This window comes from Urocitellus parryii, chromosome 9, assembly GCF_045843805.1.
Source record: "Urocitellus parryii isolate mUroPar1 chromosome 9, mUroPar1.hap1, whole genome shotgun sequence".
NCBI lineage: Eukaryota > Metazoa > Chordata > Mammalia > Rodentia > Sciuridae > Urocitellus > Urocitellus parryii.
Window position 1 is genome coordinate 28,164,446 of NC_135539.1, and position 10,062 is coordinate 28,174,507.

Consider the following 10,062-nt stretch of genomic DNA (forward strand, 5'->3'; position numbering starts at 1 on the left):
CCCTTTAATCACTTTTTCTTCTCTCGTGACTCCTTCACCTTGCTCTGTGACCTTGAGCAAACCCCTTCCTTTAGCGGGTTCTAGATTTCTATATAGGTAGAAGGAAAGAGGAGACAGGCCAAGGGCCAGGGTATTCTCTAGGGACCTTGGAGGCCCGCCACAGTGAGTCAGCATTTCCAGGATTCAAGCTCAGAGATGATGCTCTTGGGCCACGGCCTTCCATCCTCAGGCCAGATTCCTCCAGAGAGTCAGTCCTGCCTGGAATCTTCTGTTGCCACGGATAATGCACTGCTGTTCAAACAATGACCTCAGTTAAAAGTCAGGGGGACAATGCTTTATTGAGTTGGCACCTATGAACTGGTGGCTACAGGCCCCCAGGCTTCTTTGTTACTGCAAAGTGGAGGCTGTGGAGGGGGGCAGATAAATCAGAGCTGCTGGTTCCAGCTGCAGGGAGGAGCCACTGTCCCTGCTTTGGCCCCTCCAGCCCCCTTGTCCAGCCGAGCACCATCTAAATCCAGGCCTTCATGGAGAAGGTCAGGCAATGACCCAGGTTTTTCTGCAGCCCCTGGGAGTCTAAGGAAAGAGCTGCATGTGCCTCCTGGCTCCCCTGCTTAGGGATCCCCAGATAGGTCAGGGAAGGGAAGGGAAGGCATCCCATTTACAGAGGAACCCTGAGCCTTCTGGATCCAGGTAGAAGGAGGCAGGGTCAATAGTACTGTAATAGGAGTTCCCATGAAGAGAAGACTCCAGAGTCCCCAACCCCACCCCTGCCATTTTCTGTTTTGGCTAAACAAAACATGGATGTGTTCACTGCACTGGACTGCAATAGTTGATGACAGATCGAGGTCACCCAAGAAGTTGATGGGGACAGAGCCAGGTTCCCCTAGGCGGGACTTCCCCTCTGGGCAGACTTTCTCCCAAGCAGGGGAGGGAGGGGCAGGGAGAACTGGAGAAGTCACTGGAGGAAGGCTTCTTGGAGGAAGAGGGACAGGTTACAGTAGGCTCCCGGAAGAAGTGGTGGTCTGTCCAGCCAGCTGGTCACAAGGGCCGGCACAGGACACTGGCATCCTCACTGTGGTCACAGTTGTGGGCATCCCAGCGAATGTGAGAGCAGAGCAGTAGGGTGCTCTCGTCCCCACGGCACTTGACGTTGTCCAGAAGGATGGGGCCTCGACCTTGGCCAAAGTGGGCCTCACCAAGGGCTGCCAGAGCCGGGCCACAGCCCAGCTGGCGGCACAGGACACCAGCTGCCCGCAGGTCCCAGGCATCATCACAAACTGTGCCCCACCGTTGCCCTAGGAAGAGCTCTACACGCCCCTCACATCGGTGGGCTCCACCGACCAGACGTAGGTGTCCTGTGGGGGAACAAGGCCTGGGGGTAAGGGGGCTGGCCCATGCCAGGCCATCTCTAAGCTAGGCCAGATAGGGGGTGAAGAGGCTAAGGCAGGGTTTGGGACACAGCACTGCCCAGGAAACCCCATGAAGACAGACAACTGAGACCGATTCAGGATGAGCAGTGTGCCAGACCCAGAGACAGGCCTGAGAGAAAGAGATCAAACGTGCTGAGTGCTTCTGTCAGCTGTCTCATAATCCCAGTACTTCAACACCAGGCCACCCATCTGGGGACTGTGAACATGTCCTACTGTGTCCCCTGAAGGTCACTGGAGTCTCTACCCCACTTCCTGAACTAAATTTGGAATTCCTTCATTACTCCCCTCAGGACAGGATCCCCACTCTTTCCCTTTAATCCTAACTCTAGAAACCTCTAGGTTGCTCTAGTTGGAAGTTCATCTCCTCCTTTCTGGACATCATACCCCTATTAATTAGGACTGAGACCAGCACAAAAAACAAGTGTTTCAAAATCTGGTGCAAATCTGTTGAGCTGCTATAACTCAGGCTGTGACTTCCCTCAATCTAATCCATCCTTTTCTGATGCTCCCACCTCATTTTCAGCTGGCTGTGGGCACCTACCATCCCTGGGTCGAGGTGTGGGCACCCGAGTGGTCTCAGAGCCGTCCTGCTGGACCTGCAGTCCCACTTCCTCTGGGCCTGGCTCAGCAAGAAGAGAAAAAAGAGATGGCTGTCACGTTGGGGAACATGCTCCTCAGGGCCAGATCACCTCCTCCTCTCCTCCCATTCCCAGAGAAGTCTGATATGGGGTCAGACAGGACTTAACAGGATATTAAAAAACTGCTCCCTGTCCTTTGTACTAATTTGACCCTGGGGCCTGAGGCAGAACGCTTTGCGGCCAGGACTTTGAAGAGGGAGAGGACGCCCCATCAGGCCTGGGCACTAAATGAGGGTGAAGATATTGATTTCCACAGCAATCGATGAACAGAAGCATTTTTCAACGTCCCATTTCCACTGCCTCCACCCGTTGGCGACTTCTGGGAAGGCTGATCGACTCTCCCTTGCTTCCCACCTCTCTTACTAGAGTTTGCTGGACTATGACTCAGACTCCAGAGAGGTCCAACCCTAGGGCGGGCTCCCAGACGCGCCCTGCACTGCTGCACGGAGCAGCGCTCCCAGGCCCCGCCCTGCCCTCGCACTGCGGAGGCCGCGCCCTTCCGGCCCCGCCCCTTCCGCGCAGCCGCAGAGCGCGACAGCAGGCTGGCCGCTAGTCCCGACGGAGTGCTCCCGCCGCAGTGCCGCAGAGAGGCCTCAAGCGCGTCCCCGCCCATCCCTCTCAGGCCCCGCCCACGCGCGCAGTGCGTGTATTCGAGGCCCCACCCTCTCCGCCATGCGTGCATACTTGGGCCCCGTCCGCACCGCAGAGGGCGCCTCCGCGCGGTCCAGCCTCAGTCTTACCTGCGCAGAGAGCGCCCGCGTCCTCGTGGTGACCGCAGTTGTGCTGCCCCCAGCCCAGATGGAAGCAGTCGCTCAGGCGGGCTTCGGTACCCACACAGCCCACATTGTCCAGCAGCACCGGGCCGCGGCCGTAGCCGAAGTGACCGAGACCCGTAGCGCCCAGCGCAGGTCCGCAGCCCGCTTCGCGGCAAGCCACGCGCGCGTCCGCGAAGTCCCAGTCATCGTCGCACACGGTGCCCCAACCCCCGGCGTACAGCACCTCCACGCGGCCACGGCACGGGCCCGGGCCGCCCACCAGCCGCAGCCGCCCGCCTGCGGGGCGCACAGGCCCGCGGCCAGAGGGGGCTGGGCTGGGGCGGCCGGCTCCCTGGCCGCCGCCCCTGCCCCATCCTCTCCCACCCCCCGCGGGACACCTGCTCGGCCACTTACTTTTCTTCCCCGCAGCCCAGGTGGGTGTGGTGGACAGAACCGATTCCCCAGAAGACTGGGCACCAACTCTGGTACCTGCGGAGACAGCGTTTAAAGGGCACTAGGAGGTCTGTCCTGCAGCAGGCAGGGGGACCCCACCGCACCTCACATTCAGTCCTAGTCTCAGAGTCACCATGTGTAGTGTATAACGTAGAATCTTAATTCTAGACATTAACCTAATTTTAATCCCAGTAACAGCTCCAGCCCCAGTTCCAACCTCACTTAAAAAAAAAAAAAGAGAGAGATTTTAACATTGGTTTGTTTTTATGTGGTTCTGAGGATCACCCAGCACCTCACCCGAGCTAGGCGAGTGCTCTACCACTGAGCTACAGCCCCAGCCCTCCAATCTCACTTTTAACCTTGATTCATCCTTTAGGTTAACTCCCTCACCAAGTCTCTGATTCCCAAACTCAGCAGCAACCCCAAATTTTACTTCAGTGCTTTGGAGAAATCTTACCACCGCCTCCCACCCCGCCGAACTTTTCATGGCTCCGGGTTTCATCTTTGTTCCATCTGCTCATGGTTCTCTCACCCACCCTTACCATCTGGCCAAAAGCCCTGGCCTGTGAGTAATAGACCCCTTCCTGTGGATCCAAAACAGCATTCCCAGTGCGCAGCCCCACCCACCTTGTTCCTACGGTTTCAGCCTGGAGGGTGGGCTTTATACCTGATGGCTCAGTGTGCCAGGCCCCATCTGCTCCTGTGGCCAAGGGTGGCAGTGCTGTGAAAGTTGTGGGACCCAGGACTAGAGCAGGAGAAAAGAGAGCAGGATCAGAGGCTGAGGTTCAGGTGATCCATGGACTCTCAGGAGAGGAGAGGAGGGTCTCTTAGAAATGACACCAGATTTTGCTTCCTTGGACAGGGGCTCAGCCCTAGCTGGGATCCAAGAAGGCCCCACTTTTGACAGTAGTGATTGACTTGGGCTAGCCTTTACAGTGTATTCAGGGCTTACAGGACCATGTTTTCAGTTCCTTCCAGTGTCCTATGTTCTCAGAAGCCCAATGTGTCCAAGACTGGAGAGAGAGCCTTGCCCACTAGGGAGGGCCATTCACAATTCTGAGGGGCTTGCAGAACAAGACTCATCTTGCAGATAAGATAGAGTTAGAGAGGCTGGAATTGTGGCTCAGCGGTAGAGTACTCCTTGGGTTCGAGCCTCAGCACCACATAAAAATAAAGGCATTGTGTTTTGTCCATCTACACTTAAAAAATAAATGTGTGTGTGTGTATATATATATGTGTGTGTATTTATATATATATATGTGTGTATATATATATATTTAAAGATAGAGCTAGAAAGGGGTGGTCTGCTCAAGGCCATGCAGCAAGGACAGCCCTAGCTCTGTCAGATTTCTTGTATAAGAGGGTAAGGCTTTGACTCTCAGGGCCTCAACTTTCCCATCTGTAAGTGGGAATGATAATGATAGCCCTTGGAGTGCTAAAGTACTTTCCATCTTATACAATAGGGTCCATCTGTGAAATATTGTTATTGGCATTATTAATCCTATAGGCTGAGAACACTTCTCAAATTGGAGAGAGTCCACGTGGGAGAAAGTTACTATGGGAGCTTCAGGATTACAGAGGGCTATGCTAGGTGATTCTGATGTATCTCGGGGGCAATTTTAAAGTACGGTCACTTTTTTTTTTAAACATTTATTTTTCAGTTTTCAGCGGACACAGTATCTTTGTTTGTATGTGGTGCTGAGGATCGAACCCGGGCCGCACGCATGCCAGGCGAGCGCTCTACCTCTTGAGCCACATCCCCAGCCCATTTTTTTTTTTTTTAAATCAGGGATTGAACCCAGGGGCACTTAACCACTGAGCAACAACCCCAGCCTTTTTTATATTTTGAGGCAGGGTCTCCCTAAGTTGCTGAGGCTAGCTTTGAACTTACCATCCTACTGCCTCAGCCTCAGTATTCCACTAAGAGTTCTTGGAAATTGCTAGAAAGTTCTGGAGGCATTATTAGTGGAGCAGTACTGCAGTATTGTTACACAGCTGTGGAGTGTTCCCTAAATAGTAATGGGATATTCTGAGGCACCTTCTGGAGTAGGACTGAGAGACGTCACTTCCAAGCCCTCCAGGAAAGCTCTTGGAACCGCTAAGGTAGCCAATGCTCGCTCCTCCCCCGCCCAGGCCTCAGTCCATCTCCACCTTGCCCTCCCCTCCAGGGCCCGCCCCAGAGCCTGCACCTGCGCAGAGCGCGCCCGCGTCTTCGTGGTGACCACAGTTGTGCACGCCCCAGCCCAGGCTCAGGCAAGCTGCCAGGCGGGGTTCGCCGCCTTCACAGTGCACGTTGTCCAGCAGGATGTGCCCCGTGCCAAAGCCGAAGAAGGCGTTGGTGGTGGCGGCCAAGGCCGCCCCGCAGCCTAGCTGGCGGCAGACCACAGCGGCGTCCGGCAGCCCCCAGTCATCGTCACACACCGTGCCCCACAGGCCGCCGTGCAGGATCTCCACTCGGCCCTGACAAGGGCCCGCGCCCCCCACCAGGCGCACGCTGCCCTCACCTGGTGAGGGGAGCGGGCTGGGGGCAGGGAACATCTCCCACCTGCTCTGCCTCCCCATTCACACACGTGCGCCAAGCCTGGACGCACCCTTCCGTGCCCCAGGACCCACAACCCAGGCGGAGCTGCCCGCCCACCCACCTCCAGGGCATTGCCTCCTCACAGTCTAGATGGGGCGGCTGTGGGGTCACAGGGCAGCCAACCTTGGTTGGGTCATTCCTGCCTAAAACCAGCCCTCTGGTCCCTTTTCTCTGCTCTCCTGGAGGACTAGAGCGCATGGCTTTGCCTTTACTACCACCTGAAGAAAACCTCCTCTTTCAAGGTACAGCCCCACAACTCTTCCTCCATGAAGCCCTCCTGGCCTCCTGATGGAGGGAACCCTCTTCCTCCTCTGGACTTCCTTAACTGTCCTTCTTTGGGGGCCCTTTCCCTTTTTTATTTTTTGCAGTACTGAGGAGGGCGCCTGCTAGGCAAGCGCTCTACCCCTGAACTACATCCCTAGCCCATTTTAAATTTTGTACTCTTGCTGAGTACCCAGGTTGGCCTTGAACTTGCATCTTCCTGCCTCAGCCTCCCATTGCTGGGATCGGATGGCAGGCTGCCCTTTTCCTTTTCTTGTTCCTCATTTTTGTGCCCCCCTCCACTAATCTGCTCCCACCCCCAGCTCCCTCCTGCTCACCTTCTCCAGCCTTCGGTTTGCAATCCCCCTCTTCCCCTGCTTAGGGTAGAGTGTGGGCAACTCCTAAGGCCTAGGGGGTCCCCCACATCACCCTTACTTACCTTTCCCATTCTGAGGAGTTGTAGGGGGCGCTCTACTGCTTAGCACCTTCCTTGTTGGGGGCTGTGTCAGCAAGAATTCTGGGGAGGAAGCAGGAGGAAGGGAGGATACCTGAAATTTTCTGTGCTACATTTTCCCATCTACAGAATGAATGACAGGGCAAGGACGTGGATTCCTAAGGTGCTGCCTCTGGGGCTTCTGGCTGCACAAAGGGTCAAAGAGAATCACCCTGGGATTGAGAGGAGGAGAAGCTACCAAACTTCTTACTTCTTCAGTTTTTTCTTTTTCTTTTCCGCAGTGCTGAGGATTGAATCCAGGGCTGCTGTATCACTGGGCTACACTGCCCCCTCAGCCCTTTTTATTTTGAGATGGGATCTCACTAAGTTGCCCAGGCTGGCCTCAAACTTGCAATCCTCCTGCCTCAGCTAGAGTCATTAGGATTACAGACTTGAGTCATTGCACCCAGGAAAGCATCCTTCTTAAAGCAGTTTGCATTCCTGGGGAACTTATGCACATTTTCAGGTCCCACCTCAGACCTGCATACAGCCCTGCCATAGTGGGCCACCCTCCCCATCCGGGGCCTCAGCTCACCATCGCACAGGACGGCAACATCCTCATAGTGAAAGCAGTTGTGCACACCCCAGCCCCGGCTGCCACACTCGCTCAGCATGGTCTCCTGCCCACGGCACTCCACGTTGTCCAACAGGATGGGCCCCCTGCCCTGGCCAAAAGCAAGGGGCCGCGGCACAGGCAGCGCCAGGCCACAGCCCAGCTGACGACACACCACATTGGCGTCCACCACGTCCCAGTCATCGTCACAGACACTGCCCCAGGAGCCACTGTGCAGGACCTCCAGGCGCCCCCGGCAGCGGCTCGGGCCCCCCACCAGCCTCAGCTCTGTGAAGAGGGTTGAGCTGGCACCAGGGGGATCACTGGGCCCAATCTGCAGGATGCCCACTTTGCCGTAAGCCATGGGCGTCTTGGGATCTGTCCCTTCTGTGAAATGGAGAGTCTGAGGCAGTGCCTTGGACGTGGGGGCATCTAGAGTCACAGAGGGCTGGTTAGTCATTCCTCCCTGAGGTCCTCTGAGTGCAGAGTACCTGAGGGCAGGTAAGGGTAGGGCAGGGCACCTACCTGAAAAAGTCCTTGGAGTGGCCTGGAGGGCGCTGGCTGAAACAGAGCAGGGGAGAGCTTGGGCCCCTCTGCCCAGCCTCTGGCTGTCTGGTCTGAGCAACACAGCTTTCCCTCCCCATGGTCACCACCCAACTCCTCCCGGTCTCCAGCTTTTCCAAAGTCTCTCTCTGGAACTGTCTAGATCAACCTCCCTACCTTACCTTTTCCCAGCGGTCCCTGGACCACTCCAGAAAGATCTGCCGGAAGCTTCCTGTCTCACTCTACTGCTGAATCCCTGCAGGAGTCCTAGCCCTGAGTTCTGTTTACAATGACTTTTAGGGCTTTCTGACCAACCTCAACTTTTTTTTTTCTTTTTCCTTTGAGGTGGTGGTGCTAGGAATTGAACCCAGGGATCCTCTATCACCAACCTACATTCCCAGTTTCTTTTTTATATTTTATTTTAGGGTCTCACTAAGTTGCTGAGGCTGGCCTTGAATTTATAACTCTCCTGCCTCAGCCTCCTGAGATAGCAGGTGTGGGCCACTAGGCCCAGCTTTAATCTTCCATCAATCTTGTCTCCAGGTCTTGAACCCTCTGGCCAACCCTACTAATTATGGCCCTGAAGATCCTTCACGACCCAGTTTGGAGCTATTCTGGAAGCCTCCCCGTGTCCCTGGGCTAGACGAGCAATCTCCCCTGATTCCTGGGTACTGTGTATATGCCTCTTCCAGTGCCTTCTGCCTGGTAATGTGGACATGCCTGTCTCATACCTGGGTCCCCAGGGCTCCCTGCTCAGGGTGAATTAGAAGATGTTCAGCACCCCCTCCTTAATCATGTAAACTGCAGTGGAGATTCCTTAGGATTTTCCCCCAAAAGGTTAACCTATGGAATCCTTCTGCTTTGGGTGTCACTTATGTGCTTAGTGTCTCATGGGACTAACTCACTCTCTCATTAGGACAATGTATGAGTCTTGTAGGATTTAACAGAGGTCAACTTCAGTGGGGTTCAAGGCCCTCCAGCAAATATTGAGATGGCTACCAGACAGCCATGCAGGACAGTCGAGAAAACCAAGAGCCAGGAAGAAATAGCAGGGGCTGGCTGGGAACACTCACCCAGTGGCAGGAGGAGGAGGAGGGACAGGGCTGGGGGGAGGGGTGAAGGGGCCACGCCCCCATCTCCAGGCCTCCACCCCCTGCTCTTCTCACTGGGCTGGGAACCAGCCGGCATCTCTGCTTCCATGTACCTCCAGCCAGCGGATGGCCCTTCAGATGGTCCCATCAAGGGGCTGGAGAGAAGTCACAGCTGGAACATCTGGAATTCAAGATTCCCAGTGTTTCCTTCCAGCTGGAAGGGACAACTTCAGAAGGAAATGGCATTCCACTGGGGTTTGACATTCCTGCTGCAGGCAGAGGCAGGGGCAGGGGCAGCAGCTGGGAGATGACAGTTGGAAGCAGGGACAGAAACTTAATGAGGAGTTAGGTTTGGCTGGAACCGGGGATGCGTGAAGAAGGCAGGGAATGGGAGTGAGGTTGGAAGGGTTGGCAGGGCCCACGCAGACAGCCGGATGGCTCAGAGCTCATCCCCCAGGGCTGTGCATCCCCCAGGGCAGTGTCCCAGATGGCAGGCACTCCATTAACTGCCCTAACCTAGAGGAATATAGATATTCACTTATTGTTTGATTTTTATTGGTTGCCTTTTTTTTAATTTAATTTTTTTAAAATTTTAATTACAGTGCCTTCTATTTATGGTAAAGGACCGTGATTTTCCATTTTTTTTTGGAACAATATAAAGTTTCCCTTTAAGATGGATTTAAATCCAAAGAAATGAGTCAATTCAAAGAAAAAAAAAAATTAAGGAAATCAGTTCCCATGTAATCCCAGGGACTCAGGAGGCTGCGGCGGGAGGATTGCAAGTTCAAAGCCAGCCTGGGCAACTTAGCAAGGCCCTATCTCAAAATAAAATTTAACAAGGGGGGCTGGTGTTGTGGCTCAGCGGTAGAGCGATTGCCTAGAATGCGTCAGGCAATGGGTTCCATGGCACCACATAAAAATAAACAAATGAAATAAACATATTGTGTCCATCTACAACTTGAAGAATATTTTAAAATATTTTTTTAAAAAGATGTGGAGAAAAAAATTTAAAAAGGGTTGGGGAGGGCTGGGGATGTGGCTCAAGCGGTAGCACGCTTGCCTAGCGTGCGTGCGGCCCGGGTTCGATCCTCAGCACCACATACCAACAAAGATGTTGTGTCCACCAAGAACTAAGAAAAAATAAATAAATATTAAAATTCTCTCTCTCTCTGTCCCCTTCTCTGTCTCACTCTCTCTTTAAAAAAAAAAAAATTAGGAAAAAAAAAAAAGGGTTGGGGATGTGGGTCAGTGATAAAGTGCCCTG

The 10,062-nt window shown here is 54.2% G+C and overlaps 1 protein-coding gene across 1 annotated transcript; it reads right to left on the bottom strand.

Moving 5' to 3' along the window:
• Positions 1-318: 318 nt before the first annotated feature.
• Positions 319-8,946, bottom strand: Ssc4d (scavenger receptor cysteine rich family member with 4 domains). The gene is made up of 10 exons (XM_026396929.2): positions 8,781-8,946; positions 7,690-7,725; positions 7,147-7,452; positions 6,558-6,635; positions 5,466-5,780; positions 3,944-4,021; positions 3,238-3,312; positions 2,809-3,120; positions 1,972-2,049; positions 319-1,355 (listed from the first exon to the last, which is right to left on the bottom strand). Exons 1-10 carry the CDS (start codon positions 8,944-8,946, stop codon positions 1,039-1,041), a joined length of 1,761 nt encoding a protein of 586 aa, XP_026252714.2. The 3' UTR covers positions 319-1,038.
• Positions 8,947-10,062: the final 1,116 nt, after the last annotated feature.

Coding starts and splice junctions, on each gene's coding strand:
- Ssc4d (XM_026396929.2), bottom strand. CDS start 8,946: ATGGGACCATCTGAAGGGCCATCCGCTGGCTGGAGGTACATGGAAGCA. Junction 3,121..3,237: donor CTGGGCTGCGGGGAAGAAAA/GTAAGTGGCCGA, acceptor TGCGCCCCGCAG/GCGGGCGGCTGCGGCTGGTG. Junction 1,356..1,971: donor CACACCTCGACCCAGGGATG/GTAGGTGCCCAC, acceptor GTTCCCCCACAG/GACACCTACGTCTGGTCGGT.